Source organism: Tenrec ecaudatus, chromosome 12, assembly GCF_050624435.1.
Source record: "Tenrec ecaudatus isolate mTenEca1 chromosome 12, mTenEca1.hap1, whole genome shotgun sequence".
Taxonomy (NCBI): domain Eukaryota; kingdom Metazoa; phylum Chordata; class Mammalia; order Afrosoricida; family Tenrecidae; genus Tenrec; species Tenrec ecaudatus.
The window spans coordinates 135,912,014-135,929,866 of NC_134541.1; the positions used below are offsets into that span (position 1 = coordinate 135,912,014).

Here is a 17,853-nt window from a genome sequence, read left to right on the forward strand (position 1 = left end):
GGGGATCTCCGCCCACCTGGGCTCCGCGGCGTTCGCAGGCTTCCCTAGGGTCCGTAGTCTAGATTTGGCCAACGTGTCAGTAGAAACTAAAGGCGCCACTCGGTTTAATAGGCGCTTGTGGCTTTAAAATCCCAGCTCTCCGAGAAAAAGATGGAAAAGGGGTTTGGGGCCTGGAGATGTTCAGATTTCTTCATCCGCGTCATGGAAACGCAAGTGTTCAGTTGCTGAAAATTAAGTGAGCTGCACACTTGTGAACACTTTTGGGCATGTGTGTGATAGTTGAATATGACTTCTTTTAGAAGTTAAAACACACACTCACTCGGCCGCTGCCGCCGCCACCACCTCATTCCTGTTCTTCACTGAAAGTTAATTTGGGTCCAAAAGAGAGGATGAGCCATAGAGACCAGCACAGGCCGTGACCTTGGAACCTTTCTGAGAAGTTAACCAAAGGGAATTATCAGATGCTTGGAAAAAAAAACAAAACGGATTCAATTATGTTACAGCCCTGTAAGATTTAGATGCAGCCAGGAAATGAAATGACATGCAAATTATCTGGTATGCTAGGAAAATGCTCAAAATAAGATTTTAAAAAGATTTAAAAAGGATGTGTGGTTTTAATTATCTCTAGGAAAAGAACCAACCAACCAACCTGCTGCTGTCCAGCGGGCTCTGATCAATAGTGACTCACTGTGTGTCCGTAGGGTTTTTCAATAGCTGATGTTTTTGGAAGATCACCAGGCCTTTCTTCCAAGGTACTTCTAGAGGAAAAATAATACCACAGGGTATGGAAGGTAAAGCTATCTGATTTACTACATTTTATGTATTTAAAAATAGGGGTCATGGCAAATATTATTGTCTATTTGATAGATTTAAAATATCAAAGATGAGAAGGAAGTATGCAACTATCAATAGAGTCCCTGTGGATAAGGAGTCAGTTACTGATTTTTACCCCTGAATTTTTGTACTTCACTGTTTAGTCTCAGTTTCTGAACTCATTGTCTGCAAGGCCCTTGCTAAGCAATTGTCCACTCTGTTGCCAGTTAATGGTACAGGTTTTGCAGCAAACTGGCTTGTGTTTCTATCAACCCCCAGCATTTTCTTAAAGGCTGTTGGACTTTGGGGCCTGAACAACTCCCAGCCTCAGCTCCCTGATCTGTAAACCATAACTCTGTGAGTAATATTTGTAAAGTTCCCCCCACAGAATAAGCACTCAACAAATATTAACTGCTAAGGAAGACTGAAGAAGAGTTGGTGCATTTGAACTACGGTGCCTGCTGGCAAAGAATATTGAAAGTACGACGCCCCACAATGGGCATATCACAAAGGGAGCCCAGCCAACAGAGCTGCAAGGGGAGCACAACCACCAAGTCCCTGGGGAATTCCGAAAATAGACTTCTGACTCGGGGTGGGGTGGGGTGCGGGGACAGTACTTGACACAGCATCAGACCTGCTTGGAAGTCATTCATTAAAGTCAACAGATAGACCTAGAACTATTTTGAGGATTGATTGATTGATTGATTGATTAATTGATGTCTATATAAGATAGGCAGGATAAGCAATCTCAATGAGAAAACAATGGGACCGATGATTCTGGGGAGACGGGAGTGGAGGAGGCAGTGGAAAGGAAGTGGGGAGCCAACAAACTCAGGAACAAGAGAACAACAAGGGATCTAAAATCAGTGGCAAGGAGTGTCAGGTGGGGTTTAATCAATTATAACGTAGCTGAGAGGAATTTCTGAGAGCTGAATGAAGGGTAAACATGATAGTGGAGCAGGAGGAAAGTAAGCAGAAATAGAAGAAAGAACTAGGAAGCAAAGTCTATATACAGAGGTGTAAATATAGGCACGTACATTTGTAAATATACTAATAAATAGTGATAGGGGTATTGATCTATGTACATATATGTTAAAGTATTAAGGTGGCAAATGAACTTTGGACCTCTACTCAAGTCTTCTCTCAACGCAAGAATTCTTTGTTCTAATACTCTGGCATTCTGTGATGCTCACCTTCCTGACATGATCACTTAAGACAAAATGGGTGCATAAGCAAATAAGGTGAAGAAAGCTGATGGTGCTGGACTATTAAAAAATACAGAATCTGGGGTCTTAAAGGCTTGTAGATAAACAGCCATCTAGCAGAGAAGCAACAGAGCCCACATGGAAGAAGCACACCAGCCTGTGTGATCACGAGGTTTTGACAGGATCAGGTATCAGAAGATCAAAAACAATTATACTGATGTGAAGGAGAGGGGTCAGAATGGAGACCCAAGGCCCATCCATAGAAAATTGGACATTCTGTCACATGGAAGGGATGATTCACCCAGGGTGCGGTATAGCACCAACGAAACACAACACTCCTCTAGTTCTTTGTTGCTTCCTCCCCTCCACTATCATGACCCAAGTTCTACCTCACAAATCCGGCTAGAGCAGAATATGTACATTGTTATAGATAAGGGCTTTCGACACTTGGAATGCAGCACATATAAATCCCTCAGAAACAGTAACAGGAATAGCGATATAATGAGGGTACAGGGAGGGAGTGTGGGGAAGGGCAGGAAGGGGGGTGGGGAACTGATAGCAATGATGGATGTGTAACCACCCCCAGAGGGATGAAGATGTTCCCAAATTAAATTATGGCGATGGTTACATTGGGAGAAAGATGAGGCTTTCTACCTCAGAGACTGTAAAAATAGTTACAGTCTCAGAAACCTGCAGGGGCGGTTCTACCCTGTCCTGCAGGATCACAAGTCTGAATTGGCTCGATGGCAGTGAGTTTTGTTTTGTTTGGGCTTTTGATGGTTACATACCTGCTGCCATCGAGTGGATTCTGACTCACAGCAACCCGTAGGACAGAGTAGAACTGCTCCTGGTTGCAAATCCTAATGGAAGCAGGCTGCCACGTCATTCTCTTGTGGAACAGCTGATGGGCTGGAGTCTCTGGCCTTTTAGTTAGCACCCCAAGGCTTAACCCTATGTGCCACCAGGGATCCTGGCTGGGTAGGCTTACTGTAACTAGAAGCACTGAATTGCAGAGCTCACTGCAGCCGAGAAAACCTTTGGGAGCAGTGCTCCGCTGGAACACATGGGGTCGCAGGACTGGGAATCAAGATCACGGCCACGAACAAGCTAACTGCCCCACCCCCACTCCCAGCTCTTCCCTGCCTCAGGTACACTGACAGCCTGTCTGGGGAACCAGGTGTGGGCATCAAGACCACAACAAGCTGTGGTCTTTAGACTGGATGGAGTAGTGAGGGATGACTAATGAGACACAGAGGCGTCCCAAAGCCAGGGTCCTTTGAGCTGGGGTTTTAGGGTTGAGGAGGAGTCTGCAGGCCACGGCTTAAAGAGTCAGGCTCATTAAGGAAGACAGACTCCTGCCCGTGAGGGCTGCCCCGTGGCAAAATGCTGCAACATAAAAGGCAGGGCGCTTCCACCTGGCCTGATCACTGTCCGGGCACAGGGGCTTTTGGAGACAGGGGTCCCTAGTTAAGAAGCCCAGTTACCTTCAGACCACAGTACTGGAGAGACTGCACAGACACACAGAGTGACCCGGGGAACCCAGTGGTTCTAGCCTAAGCCCTTTGAGTCTTCCCAGTCCAGGCACCAGACATCAGGCACCTGACAGAAGAAGCCTTTAAGATAACCCCAGCCCAGCTACAAAAGCACCCCAAAGCAAGAAACTCCTGGTTGAACCCAAACAACGCCCAGAATGGTTAGCTATAACAGCGATGATCATTCTTGTTTGGCCTTTGGGGAAGTTTTGTTACACAGCAATATTTCGCCTATAGAGAGAAAGCCCCTTTGCACCTAAGAAGCACCAACGAACAGGTAGTAATTAAGATGATTTTGAATCCAACTTCATCCTGACTCAGTAGGCCTTCATTTATTAATAATCCCAAAACTCACTGCCATCAAGGCAATTCGGACTCATAGCGATACTTCAGGGCAGGGTAGAGCTGCCCCTGTGGGTTTCTGAGATTGTAACCCTTTATGGGAGTGGAAAGACTTGTCTTTTTCCCATGGAGTGCTCGTGGGTTTGAACTGCTGACCTTTGTGGTTAGCAGTGCCACACATAACCACTGCACGTCTAGCCGGTACGATTTATCGCCACCACAGCCCATCTTGTGCCTGCAGCTGTGTGTGACCATGAGGCCAGAAGTCCCACCTGTCCTTCCAACACCAGCAGAGTCTCTCATGGAGGGACAGGTGTCCCCAGTGTTTCCAGACTAAGACTGACCAGGAAGAAACTCTGAGGATTAGTCAAAGAAAACCCTATGGATTCAAACTGAAGAGTATCTGATCTAGACAGGTCACCCAGAAAGACCAGCTGTGAGAAACGGCCACCAGGGTTTGTAGAACCGAAATTCTCCACACTCACTGCCATCAAGTCGATTGTGACTCAGAGCGGCCCTGAAGGACAGACTAGAACCGGCCCTGTGAGTTTCTGATCCTGTAACTCTTTTCCGGAGCAGGAGTCACTAAAGGAGAGAAACCCTCACTGAGACCAATGACACGAGGATAGGACACAATGGGATTCGACGGGATGTGGGGCCGGAAACAAAGGATTCAAGCGTAACTCTGATCCTGAAGGCGAGACAGGACTGGCTAGGTTTCTTTCTGTTAGACATAATGTCGCCACAGGTTGGCGCTCTCGGCAACTAGCAAAAACTATATACTGCTCATACAGCATAAATGGAGAGCTCCGGTGGTGTAATGGGTCATGCTCTGGGCTGCTAACCTCTGGGTCAGTGGTTCAAACCCACCAGCCGCTCTGGAGGAGAATGATGCCGCTTTCTGCTCCTGTAATGATGTACAGCTTTGGAAACCAAAACCGGCCAGTTCTGTTCCCCCTAAAGCAGCAGTTCTTAACCTGTGGGTGCGGACCCCATTGGGGGTCAAATGACCGTTTCACAGGGGTTGCCTAAGACGTATTTCCGATGGTCTTAGGAACTGAGACACGGCTTCTCTGTCTCCAGGCAGGTCCGCCCACAAGCAGATATGCCCACATACGAGTACTCGGCATGAGTACCCGGCATGAAGACTGTTACCCATGCTTCAAGACGAAATTTTATTTATTTGTCATTGGAAAGAAATGATTCACAATTATATAATGACATAATGTTTCTGTGATTCATCACTATGCTTTATGTTCAATTTGTAACAATGAAAATATGTCCTGCGTACCAGGGATTTACATGACAATTCATAACAGTAGCAAAATTAGAGTTATGAAGCAGCAACAAAATTAATTTTATGGTGGGGGGGGTCACCACAACATGAAGAACTGTATTAAAGAGTTGCGGCATTGGGAAGGTTGAGAACCACAGCCCTATAGGGTGGCTATGGGTTGGAATTGAGTTGATGGCAGTGAGGCTTTTGTGTTGTTTTTTTGGTGCTGTCTGTGCCCAGTCCATAGGTCTGATTTTTCTTTTTCACTGTAGCGCAAAGGATTTGAGAAATTTTCCCAAGATCACGATTTTAACCAAGACACCCAGGGAGTGAGACGGCTTAGCTCCCACCCTGGGTTCTTCTGATTCTACGACTCCGTCGCGCTGTGTGCCCCAGTCAGGGCACTGTCACCTAAAGTCATCTAAAGTGGCATCTCACCCGCACCTGTCTCTGTTAAGAATTAACAAGAGTGTGACACCTGCATATCCCTGCCGCATTCTCTCAGGTGGCTCCTGCACTCCCCAGGCCACGAATGTATGTTGTTGCTGGCAGGTTCTGTCAGAGTCAGTTCGGACTCACAGCAACCTCGGGAATGACAGGACGAAGTGCTGCCAGGTCCCATGCCGTTCTCACCATCGTTCTTCTGTTGGGCCCGGGTTGCAGCCATGTCCATCCATGTTCGTTGAGGGTCTTCTTTTCCCTGACCCTCCAATTACCAAGCATGGTGGTCTTCCCCAAGGACTGGCCCCGCCTAATAGCATGTCCAAAGTCCATGAGACGACCTCTCTCCATCCTCACTCCCGAGGACGGACCATTCTGGCTGAACTTCTTCCAAGACAGATTTGTCCCTTCTCCGGCAGTCCCTGGTATGTTGAGTATTCCTGGCCAACACCACAATTCAGACACAGCAATGTCCCGGTCATCTTTATCATGCCTGGCCAGTCTTACGTCAGCAGATGACAAGGATGTCCACCTGCAGGCCTCTGAGACTTCTTAGCTGACTTCAGTTTTTACCTGGAGGGCTGGAAAGGCATGTGATTGTCAGGGAGGTTTAGTAATGATCCTGTTAACCCATTAGCGTCTTCATTTTGATCCCTTGGGTAATTAATTTTCAACAAACCAAGTTCTTGGTGTGCTCTCCTGAGAGATGTTATTGCTGCTGGGTACAGGGCATGAACTCCATGGCCCGACTGCCTGGGTTTAAACCCCCACTCTGACACTGGGTGTCTTTGGAACGTAACTAGCTCCTCTCAGGTGAAATGTCCTCACAAATAGAAGGAGATCACAGCAGGCCCAGCTCGTTTTATTGTGACCCTCAGAGATTGCGTTTTTAACAAATTGCAGGTCTGTGGCCACCTGCCACGGGATAGGTCTATCAGTGTCATTTCTCCAATAGCCTGTGCTGACTTTGGGTCTCTGTGCCACCACCCTCTGACTCAAGCTGTTGCACACTTGGGAGAAAGCCTAGTGTCAGCACAAGCTTTCTATGGACAGAGAACCACACATTTTTGTGTGGCTGGTTTGTGATACTGGTTTTCCCGTAGTGGGCTAACATCAAACTCACTGCCATCAAGTCAATACTGACTCATAGTGACCTGATAGAATAGGGGAGAACTGTCCCCTATGAGTTTCCAAGACTGTAACTCTTTATGGGAGAAAACCCCATCTTTTCCCTTGGAACTGACTGGTGGTTTCGAACTGTTGACCTTGCAGTTCCTCAGTACAATGAACCACTAAGCCACCAGGGCTTCTGTGGAGTAGCAAAGAACTCTCATGATCTCTGAGGCCCGCCTTTAAGGACAGGAGTGACCTCAAGGGGCCGTAGTGGAGATTTAAGGAAATAATGAATCAATAGATGTTTAGGAATCCTGGTGGTATAGTGGCTAGGGGTTGGGCTGCTAACTGCAAGGTCAGCAGTTCAAAACCACTGCCTGATTTGTGGGAGAAAGACAGGGCATTCTACTCCCTTAAAGAGCTGCAGTCTCAAAAACTCACAGGGAGAAATTCTACCCTGTCCTATGGGGTCGCTATGACTCAGCGTCGACTCGATGGCATTGAGTTTTGGTTTTTTATTAGTTTGATTTGTCAAATTGCTGACCTTGCCGTTAGCAGCCTAATGTGTAACCCACTAGGCCACCAGATCTCCCTCTCTGGAGTTGGGTGAGGGCAAAAGCCTTCAATTCATCCACTGGCATCCCAACTCCCTCCCCCCTTCTCTGCTTCCCTCTGGAATAAGTTACCGGCTTTCTCTTCCTACAAAACGAGTTTAATTCTGTTGGTTCTCCATGACCTTCAGAACCAAGAAAAATTCCCACCCTTGGCCTGCAGAGGCAATCTCATCTCACCTACCCCTTCTGTCCAGGACTCCTGAACCTTTGCCCTCACCACTGCCCATTTCCTCATCTGGGAGCAGCCCACCCATTCAGGCCTCCTGCCCTTTGCCCAGGCAGCACCCTCTATAGGGAACCCTTCTTTGCAGAGCAAATTCCCCTCATTTCCCAAAACCCAGCTCAGGGAACATCACCTGGAGCTCGTTTTTTGCTGCTGTACCCCAGCGCCTAGAATCCAGTCAATCATTTTGATGGAATGAATTGCCTAATCATACTACTTAGACTTCTTTGACTCTCCGCCATAGTCCCCCTGCCTGATGCTTCCCTCTGTTCTGGCTCCCGCACCTTGTTTAGCTTTCCTGGAGTTTCTTTAAGACGGGACATTGCTTCTGCAGGTGTTCCCTCTGACTCTCGGTAGCTGGCACAACCTCATGTGAACTCTCCGTCTGTTAGAGGAAGCAGCTTGCATGTGGCTATGGGGCTGAACAGACTCCAGCAGACCTTCCAGACTAAAAGAGACTAGGAAAAAAGGCCTGGAGATCTACTTCTGAAACTCAGCCAGGGATAACCCCTGTGGATGACAAAGGTCCCATCCGCATCCCATCCTGAGGATGGCTCAGGGCAGAACGACACGTACGTGTTTGTTGAGTGGATGAGCAGGAGTGTCACTGCACCTTAGAGGCTTTGTGGCCTGCCAGGCCCGATGTCACCGCCTCTGTCCCGAGTGCGCCAGAGGACTGGAACGCGGACGCTAGATGCCGCCCTTGCGGCCCTGGCCTCACCCTGCAGGAGGCGACCCGCCCACCCCTGGGATTGGAAGGAAGTGGCAACGCCCATCTCTCGGGGCCGCGTCGGATTGGTGCGTTGACCTCGTGGGCGTGGATTGGGCGGGGCTCGGCTGACGCCAGCGGGGCAGAAAAGCCGCACGCCCGGCGGCGGGGGACTGACGGCGCGGCCGCGGAGGTGAGTGCGCGCGCCCGCTGCACCGCGGGGTCCGGGGCTGACCGCGAGCCGCGTCCCTCGTGCCGGGAGTCCGCGGAGCGGCTCAGTCCCGTCTTGTCTTCCAGACGCAGAGGATCGAAGCTCCAGGGACCAGGACCCGCCTAACATGGCATCGGAGGTGAGCGGGGGCCAGAGACCCCGGCCTGGCGCTGCCGACTTGGGGAGGGCGTCCCCGAGCCAGCCCAGGTCCGACTTGTGCATAGGCCTCCAGGGCCACCTTTATAGACTTACCGGGGTCTTCATGAGTCCCTCACCCCGGCGTGCCCACCACTCACGCTACTAAGAAAAGGTGACACCCCCAGGTGACACACTCCTAGCCCCCACTTATTATTTATCGCTGCCTGGCCTGGTCCCAGTCACCAGTCCCCCACCTGCCCCCCCTTCATTCTTTTTCTTCACACCCCTTCCTGTCTGGCCCCCACCGCACCGTGCACCCTGAAGCTGCTCTGACCTGTGGAGAAGAGTCAAAATTTCCCCCAGAGCAAGGTCACTTTCTACCTCAGGGCTGCTGCCCTCCCAGGAACTGCCTGGCACCCAGCAGTACAGCCTCCAGCTCATCTTGGGCCTCAGTTGTTCCATCTGACAAATGGGGCTGTGGATAGCAGGCTGCCTCTGTAAGGGGCTGAAGGCTCACTGCTTTGGGTGGCTGGGACGAAAACGGGACATTTGCTTCATGCAAATGGAGGGGGCCTTGGCCCAGGGAAGCACCAAGTCAGGGTTCCAGCCACTTCCTCGCTCTGGGCCTGCATGTGTCTGTCTAAAAGGGATAAGAAAGACTGTCCTGTTAGGCTCTGGGTGATGGGCGGGGGGCGGGGCCTGGACTTTGAAACCAAACAGATTTGGTTTGTGAACCAGTGTCACTTGACCTCTTTGAGCCTCTGTCTTGATCTCTCAGAGGCGCCCGTGTCCGCCTCAACGAGCGGGGTAAGGCTTAGAAACCGTGCACAAGTCTGGATGATGTCGGTTAACCCAACGGTTAACCCAAAGATCGGAGGTTCGAGTCCACCCAGAGGCACCTGGGAAGATAGGCCTGGTGATCTGCGTAGGAAAATTCAGCTACTGAAAGCCCTCTGACACCCACAGGGTCGTCATCAGCCGGATCAACTGCGTGGCAACGTGTTGTCAGCAATACTGAGATTTGCGGGCGGGTCGCTAGTCATCCCAGCCCAACTTGGTGGCCTGCCTTTTGATCCTGGAGGCCGCCTTCCGGCCCAGATGTGCCCTGACTTGGAGCAATGCCCTCTGCCACCAGACTTAAACCTCACCACCAGCCCCCACCTCACTTCCTCACTGTTGAAGCTCCGCCTTCTTGAAGCCCAAGAGGGTGGGGCTTCAACTGTGGGCGGGGCTTAGCCTGAGCTTCGTAAATTGCCTTCAGGAGACCAGTGCTGGCTGTAGGGAGCCCTGTGCTCTCTCTGTGCGTTGACACTCATTGTTTTGGCAGCGGCCAGCTTATTAGTAGTGGTGTTATGACTAATAATCCTGGCGGGGAGGCGCAGGAAGCTAGTGGCGGAGGTGGGGCCTGGCCCTCTGTTTGGGCCAGCGGGAGGCAGGCCACTCCCATCCTACCCAGCTGGTCTGGATGGCGCACGTGGTGCCCCTCTGGAGACCCAGAGCTGATGAAGCAAGTCAGGGGAGGATTCCGCTCCAGGGCTAAGGCAGAAGGAGGCAGTGTCTGCAGGGCAGAGTCCTCCGCAGCTGGAAGCCCAGGCCAGAGCAGGACTATGGCCTGCCCAGTGGGCGCACAGAAAGCAGGGGGTAGCTAAGACCCTGCAGCCTTCCCCACCCCTAGTAATCTCCAGCTGAGGGCCATGCTCACTGATGTGACGCATGCACTTTGCAGGCATCTCGTCACATGCTCACACCACACAGATAGGCCTCACTTATAGGCACCCCTCTCACAGGGAGGTTATTGTGGATGGATTGTCACAGGTGCTGCCACGTCGGCCTACACGTTAGCAGAGATTGGGGGCATGACGCAAGATGCAGCAGTGTTGTGCGAGGCAGCTGTTGAGTCGGGACTGACTTGGTGTCGCCCGGCAACAATGACAACGCACTATGCTCAGTGTCAAGTGGCTTGCAGAGGTCAGGGGCAATGCAGGAGACTCAGGGGACACCTGTCCCCAGGGGCCAGAGTGTTCCCACCCCCAGGGACAAGAGGCCAGGACGTTAACACGCCTGCCTGTCATAATCTCTTCCCAATCTGCTAGGTGCTTCTCCTGCCCCAGGATCTCTGGGTAGCACACATGGTGAAGCGCTCGACTACTGGCTGAAAGGTGGGCAGATCAAGTCCAGCTTGAGGCTCTGCGGAAGAAAGCCCTGGCAGCTAGGTTCGAATGGGCCATCAGGAGATGGAGCCAGCTCCTTGGCAACGCACTTGGTCTGGCTTTGGCACCTACCATGTACCCAGACCTATGCCCTCTTTCAAAACCTAGGCACATCCCTGTACCTTGGCCTCTGGGTAGGGGCCAGCTAGTGAGCTCTTGGGAAGCTAGTGGTCAGGGGTATGTCAGGGGTGCTGTCCAGAGCCAGAGCAGTGTGTGTATGGGAGTGGGGCAGGGGATGGGGACCTGGGCTCAGGGCCCTGCTCCCAGCTGGTAGGGAAGGGAGAGTAAAGCAGGCCTGGTGGGGCCCTCAGGGGCCTCCACATTTCCACTGGAGGCCCAGGCCTGTCCCTGTAGCCAAAGTCCAGGACGGCAGAGCTGAGCTGAGAGGTGTTGTGGGATGTGGTTAGCACATGGACACAGACTGCTGGGCGCAGTCCCAGCCTCCCCCAGTCCCCAGAGCAAACTACATGAGGGCAGTGCCTCTGTTCCCTCCTCGGTGTCATGGAGTAGTCCTGCCACCCACCTCAGAGCATGGCTGTCTGAGCATGCCCAGTGACTAGCACCATGCTTGGCACACCCTGACAGGGCAGGATGTGCCAGACTTCATGGCTCCAACTCAAGGTCCCAGGGGAACCTCCCACTCTGAGAAAGTTCTAGATGCTCTGGGACCCTGCTGCCACCTCCCAGGGGAGGTACCATGTGACAGGAACAAGTTATACCCACAGGGTGTGGCCATGTGCCTGTCTTCCCTCCCCCATGGCTTCAGGCAAGTTCCCCTCCCTCTCCAGGCCTCAGTTTCTTCATCTCTCTGCCATCAGACTTCATCAGGCTTCATCACTGCCATCAGACACATGACTTTCCTTTTCCCCTGGACAGAGCGGGAAGCTATGGGGTGGCCGGTTTGTGGGCTCTGTGGACCCCATCATGGAGAAGTTCAACGCGTCCATCACCTATGACCGGAACCTGTGGGAAGTGGACGTACAAGGCAGTAAGGCCTACAGCCGGGGCCTGCAGAAGGCGGGGCTGCTCACCAAGGCTGAGATGGAGAAGATCCTGCAAGGCCTAGACAAGGTACTGTCTACCTCTAGCCCCGCTCCCCGTCCCCAAGGCCCAGGCCCCCAGCATGTGGTCATGATGAACCCAGGGACATTACGTGGTTCCAAAGACATCAAACCCATGGCCACCTAGTTAACTCTGACTCATAGCGACCCTATAGAACAGGATGGCCCCTGTGGGGTTTCTAGGCTGTGAAGTTTTATAGGCGCAAACAACCTCATCTGTCTCCCAAGGAGCAGCTGGTGGGTTCGAACTGCTGACTTCACAGGTAGCAGCCCAACACTGTGGGGTAAAATGCCTGCTGATTCACCATGTGCCTGGCAACTGCCACTTGTCACCCTCTAGTGGCCCCATGGCACTAACCCCCCCACAGCAAGGTCCCTCTAGAATGGGCTGTGAGGCCCTCTGGTATGGACTGCTGGAGGGGTACTAGCCCTGATCTGGGGGAAAGTTGGAAAGGTGGAAGGTAAGACAGGGCAGAGGGGGGCTCACCTGGGGACTGGGGTGCTGTTACTCACCACAGGTGGCTGAGGAATGGGCCCAGGGCACCTTCAAACTACACCCCAATGATGAGGACATCCACACAGCCAATGAGAGGCGGCTGAAGGTATGCTTCCTGCCCCCTGCCCCCCTCCCCCATGCCTGGGACCTTGCTCACTTCTCACTCGCCCTGGCTTCTGGTTCCTGGGTTCTGAAAGTGCACGCAGGATGCAAGGAGGGGCCTCTGCAGAGATACTGGGAAGGATGGGGTGCTCTGGTGTAGGAGGTAAGATGAGGGGCTGGGAAGAAAGCACCCCTCACACCTGCTGGTGTCCCCGCCCCCAGGAGCTCATCGGAGACACGGCAGGGAAGCTGCACACAGGGCGAAGCCGGAATGACCAGGTGCCGCAGCTCCCCACACCCCTCTTACCCTCTCCCTGCGCCCCCCCCCCCCAAGCTGGGCTTTTCCCTGAGAGCCGCCCCTCCGCCCACCGACTACCCACAGGTGGTTACTGACCTCCGGCTGTGGATGCGGCAGACCTGCTCGGCCCTCTCTGCCCACCTGCGGGATCTCATCAAAAGCATGGTGGACCGAGCGGAAGCGTGAGTCTGGGGGTGCCCCCAGGTAGCCAAGAGGGGCACAAGGGCAGCAGGATCTCCCCCAAGCCAGGTAGTCCAAAAGCCCAGAGTCCCAGAACACAGGGACTGACCTAGAGAGAGCAGTTGGGAGGGGCAGCCGCCCCTCCCCGGACCGGGCCCAGGGCCCCAGGCCAGGCTAGCTGGAAGGACTTGCTGACAGAGGCGAGGGAGCAGGGACTGGCCGTGCCTGCGGTGGAGTCCCAGGCTTTATTCCGCTGGAGCTTTTGAGTTCACTCAAGCACCTGGGGAGAAAGCCTGGCGATGCACCGTTGAAAACATCAGCCACTGAAAACCGACACAGCTTCAAACCAGTTCCCAACGGTTTAGCAGTCGCCATGGTAAACAAGGGCAGCGTACATGCTGCGTAGCAACCACAGCTGTTACCCGTGATCTTTTTGCCCCAATAGGAAACAAACAAGGGGCCTGGTGGCACAACAAGCTAAACGTTAGGCTTCGAAGGGCAAAGCCTGTGGTCAACACCACTAGCTGTTGGCAGAAGGAAGATGAGGCCATCTGCTCTGGTGAAGATTTAAAGCTTCAAACATCCTAGTGTTGGGGCGTCATGAGCTGGAATTGACTCCATCTGAGTGCCCTGCTCAAAGATGGCAGCCACTGGGCCCCTTTGTCAGTGTGTTGCTCAGCAGAGACCTGCCCCATAACCCGGTCTCCCACATCAGGCTCCCAACACCTTCAGGACGGAGGACTTTCCCAAAACTTCTTGGAGAGCAGCATCCTGACAGAAAGAGGAGGCAGTCAGCTTCCGGAAAGATGTGCAGCCTTGGACACCCTCTCGGGTCCACTGTCTTCCAGGGTTGCTGAGTGGGGATCGACTAGATGGCAGGCAACAAGTATCCCGGGACGCTGGAGCCTAATGAGCGCTCCAGACTCAATCCTCATCCTATTCACATGGGTGGGTTATATGGGATGGCGGGGCCTGCCCAACTGGTGGTGCCAGAATTCTCGCCCACCATGCAAGCGACTCCAATTTGCATTCCTTGCCAATGCACCACAGACAGGACCACCCCTCTGATGTCCACCAGTCTGTTAGTGGAGGCTCATGTGTTGTGATGCCCAGCAGGTTTCAGAGTCGCTTCCAGACAAAGAGAGTAGGAAGAAAGATCTGGTGATCCAGTTCTAAAGTCCAGCTCACGATGATGTCCCTAGAGATGTGCAACAGATCGCATGGTGCAGGACCTGGCAGCTTGTCTCTGTACATGGTGGGTGGGGGTGGTCAATGTGAGGGGCGCGGGGCAGCAGCTCATAACAACAAAGTTGTAACGAAGGGGGAAAAACCTGAACCCACGGCACCTCCCCCCTGCCCACTTTAAAGTGCCCCTTCTAGTTTGGGGGTCCTCTGGAAAGGCTGGCATGCCCACAGACACACCTCCCTTGCCCCTACTGACAAGACGCCCACTGGATGCCTCCTGCCTGCTCCGGCCCCTGCAGTTGGGTCTGCTGCCCAGTGGAAAAGTGGAAACAGGCCCAGCTATGGGCACGACCCATTCCAGGCTTGACCTGGGGTCACCCGGCCCTACTAAGGATTTCTCCTACATACTGCACAAGCCCCCAGACTTGGCTTAGCCCCAATGCAGACAGATCCTTGCTCCCCGCAGGGCCAGAGAGCCCTGCCCACGCCAGCCCTTCTCTTCCCTGCAGGGAACGGGATGTCCTCTTCCCTGGCTACACGCACCTGCAGAGGGCCCAGCCCATCCGCTGGAGCCACTGGATCCTCAGGTGGGCGCCACCGCTGTGATGGGGGGATGCGCTAGCCCGACTCCAGCCCTGCCCCGTACTGACCCTGCCACCCTGCCCCCAGCCATGCGGTGGCGCTGACCCGGGACTCAGAGCGGCTGCTGGAGGTACGGAAACGCATCAATGTCCTGCCCCTGGGGAGGTGAGAGCAACTGGGGTCTGAAGTGGGGGAGGGGTGCTGCAGGGGGAGGGGCCATCACAGTCAAATGGAAATGGAGGGCTGAACTGGGGCAAATAGAAGTCCAAGGACTCATTTCCTGTGCTGCGTGCCAGAAGGCAGGGCAGCCATACGGTGGGCAGCAAGCTGACAGTGCAGGCCAGGATCTTCTGTGGAGCCTTGCAGGGTCGCAGGAAGGGACTGGGCCAGGGAGAGGGCTGAGCTTAGGCAGGTGCCCCAACCACCAAGGCCTGGTTCTGGGCATGTGTGTGCACACCAGCCTGCTGATGCCTCCCAGCACCAGATCCCCCGCCCCAATGCCCCATTCCTGCATGCTCCTGTCCCTCCAGCCATCCCCCTGCCCTTTCATTCCCTAGCTCTCTGACACTTGTCCTCTAAGGGCCTCCCCCACCCCTCTGTTCCCCACTCTCTCCATCCCTCTGTCTCTCTTATCCTCCTGCTGACCCCTCTCTCTGATGGCCTCTCCCTGCAGTGGGGCCATTGCAGGCAACCCTCTAGGTGTGGATCGAGAGCTGCTCCGAGCAGGTGAGTCATCGCCCTGCCCTCTAGCATCCTAGGGCGCACAGACACACTCAGAGGGTGGGGCCTGCAGCTCTTTCTATCAACACCACGTACTCCGGCACTCCGAGGCCGAAGAAGCAGGGGCAACAGGGTTAGGGCTGCCTGCCCCTCCTCCTCCCTGAGGGACCCCAGGGCAGGTGGCTGGATAGCCTGCAGGGGAAGGGAGGAGGCCTTGTCCCTGCCCCAACGCAGCCCCTCATTGGCTCCTGCCCTGCACACACCCTCCCAGAGCTGAACTTTGGGGCCATCACCCTCAACAGCATGGACGCCACCAGTGAACGAGACTTTGTGGGTGAGTTGTGGGTTCCGTCCCCTGTGCTGCCCCCTGCCTCTCCACCCTGGTGAGTCCCCACCTGGAAAGGCCTGGGGACTACAAACCTCTTGTATCTCCCTCCAGTTGAGTTCCTGTTCTGGGGGTCCTTGTGCATGACCCACCTCAGCAGGATGGCCGAGGACCTCATCCTCTATGGCACCAAGGAATTCAGCTTCGTGCAGCTCTCCGATGCGTACAGGTATGACGATCACGACAAGCTGCCCCTACACACACCTGCACTAGCCAGGCTGCGCCTCTGTGCAGGCCAGGGGCCAGGCGCATGCCTTCAGACCCAGCATCTCTGTCCCCAGCACCGGAAGCAGCCTGATGCCCCAGAAGAAAAACCCAGACAGCCTGGAGCTGATCCGGAGCAAGGCGGGCCGTGTGTTCGGGCGGGTGAGTGGCCAGGGGGTCTGGATGGCCGGTGGGGTCGGGAGGGGGGGGGTGTTCCAGGTGGCCTCTAGGACTCAGCTTGTGATCTCCCCTCAGTGCGCTGGCCTGCTGATGACCCTCAAGGGACTTCCGAGCACTTACAACAAGGACCTACAGGTGTGGGTTGGGGGGTGGGGGGTGGGCCTAGCTGAGCCTTCACCTATGCCGTTCTCGGGACCCACTTCTCGTCCTGGGTGCTTAGCTCTGGGGCTGTCTTGGTGGGGGTGACAGTGCAGTGGGGATGGGGCTGTGGAGATCATGGCTACTGAGCCCTCCCTCCCCGTGCCTGCCCTCTCAGGAGGACAAGGAAGCGGTGTTTGAAGTGGCAGACACCATGAGCGCTGTCCTCCAAGTAGCCACTGGGGTCATCTCCACGCTGCAGGTAAGACATCCGCTATCACCTCCCCCTTCCCACCTCAGCCCTGCAGCCTGGATGGGCAGCCAAGGGAGGGAGAGGGGGCCCTGGAGGGGCCGGGGGATGTGTGCTTGCTCCTGCACACACAAGTGAGGCTGGCAAGACTTTGTACTGTGGACGTGTGATCAGGAGAGACCAGGTCCTGGAAAAGGACGTTATGTCTGGTAAAGGAGAGGGGCCGAGAACAAGAGGCAGGCCCTCAGCAAGAGGGACGGACAGAGGCTGTGTCAGGGGGCTCCAGCGACTACAACTGAGCGTAGCCCGGGGCAAGGCAGTGTCTCCTGTTGTGCTCTGCTCTAAGGCACCTAACCGCGACAGTAGCACACTCACACCTCAGCAGCACTTTTATGAGCAGAACAAGGCAGGGGACATCCTGGCAGAGGCCAAGACCTTGAGCAGGGGGCTCATTTCTGGGCCCAAGGTTCCCCCCCATCCCCCAGCTCACAGCTCCACCCCCACCCTCCCAGATTCACCGGGAGAACATGGCACGTGCCCTGAGCCCTGACATGCTAGCCACCGACCTCGCCTACTACCTGGTCCGCAAAGGGGTGAGTGAGAGGTGGCGGGCTGGGGGGAGGGCTAGGCATATCCCAGGAAGTGGGACACTGGTGTCAGCCATTCTGCCCTTCTCCCAGATGCCCTTCCGCCAGGCCCACGAGGCCTCCGGCAAAGCCGTGTTCATGGCCGAAACCAAGGGGGTCGCCCTCAACCAGCTCTCCCTGCCGGAGCTGCAGAGCATCAGGTGTGTTTGGCCCCACCCCTCTGCCACCTGGGAGGCTGGGGCGCCCGGAGGCCTGGGACCTTCGCCCATCCCCACTCAAGCCAGCCAGTGTTTGGCCCATCTTCCTATCCCTGGGCCCGTCCCTACCCAGTCACCGGCTCACCTTCTTTTCCCCCCCAGCCCGCTGTTCTCAGGTGATGTGAGCCACGTGTGGGACTACGGGCACAGCGTGGAACAGTATGGTGCCCTGGGTGGCACTGCACGCTCCAGTGTTGACTGGCAGATCAGCCAGGTGCGCGAGCTGCTGCGGGCTCAGCAGGCCTAGCCCTGCCTGTCCCCAGTCCCCAAATAAAGCCGGAGACGCCGTGTCCTATTCACCTGGCTCCCCACGCGGTGGGCTTCCAGAGTCTGGGAAGCAGATAGTGGGGACCCCCAGGAAGTAAGGAAGCTGGCACAGAGAGTGAAGGTTGGGCAGAAAA

The 17,853-nt window shown here is 54.6% G+C and overlaps 1 protein-coding gene across 1 annotated transcript; it reads left to right on the forward strand.

Moving 5' to 3' along the window:
• Nucleotides 1-8,386: 8,386 nt before the first annotated feature.
• Nucleotides 8,387-17,749, forward strand: ASL (argininosuccinate lyase). Its single transcript, XM_075565016.1, has 17 exons — nucleotides 8,387-8,461; nucleotides 8,566-8,618; nucleotides 11,704-11,898; nucleotides 12,407-12,490; nucleotides 12,709-12,765; nucleotides 12,869-12,966; nucleotides 14,659-14,736; nucleotides 14,819-14,896; nucleotides 15,405-15,457; nucleotides 15,723-15,785; nucleotides 15,891-16,005; nucleotides 16,118-16,202; nucleotides 16,296-16,355; nucleotides 16,537-16,620; nucleotides 17,121-17,201; nucleotides 17,289-17,395; nucleotides 17,555-17,749. The coding sequence occupies exons 2-17, from the start codon at nucleotides 8,607-8,609 to the stop codon at nucleotides 17,697-17,699; spliced, it is 1,395 nt and encodes a 464-aa protein (XP_075421131.1). The 5' UTR covers nucleotides 8,387-8,461; nucleotides 8,566-8,606; the 3' UTR covers nucleotides 17,700-17,749.
• Nucleotides 17,750-17,853: the final 104 nt, after the last annotated feature.

Coding starts and splice junctions, on each gene's coding strand:
- ASL (XM_075565016.1), top strand. Junction 12,967..14,658: donor ATGGTGGACCGAGCGGAAGC/GTGAGTCTGGGG, acceptor TCTTCCCTGCAG/GGAACGGGATGTCCTCTTCC. Junction 16,006..16,117: donor CAGCTCTCCGATGCGTACAG/GTATGACGATCA, acceptor CTCTGTCCCCAG/CACCGGAAGCAGCCTGATGC.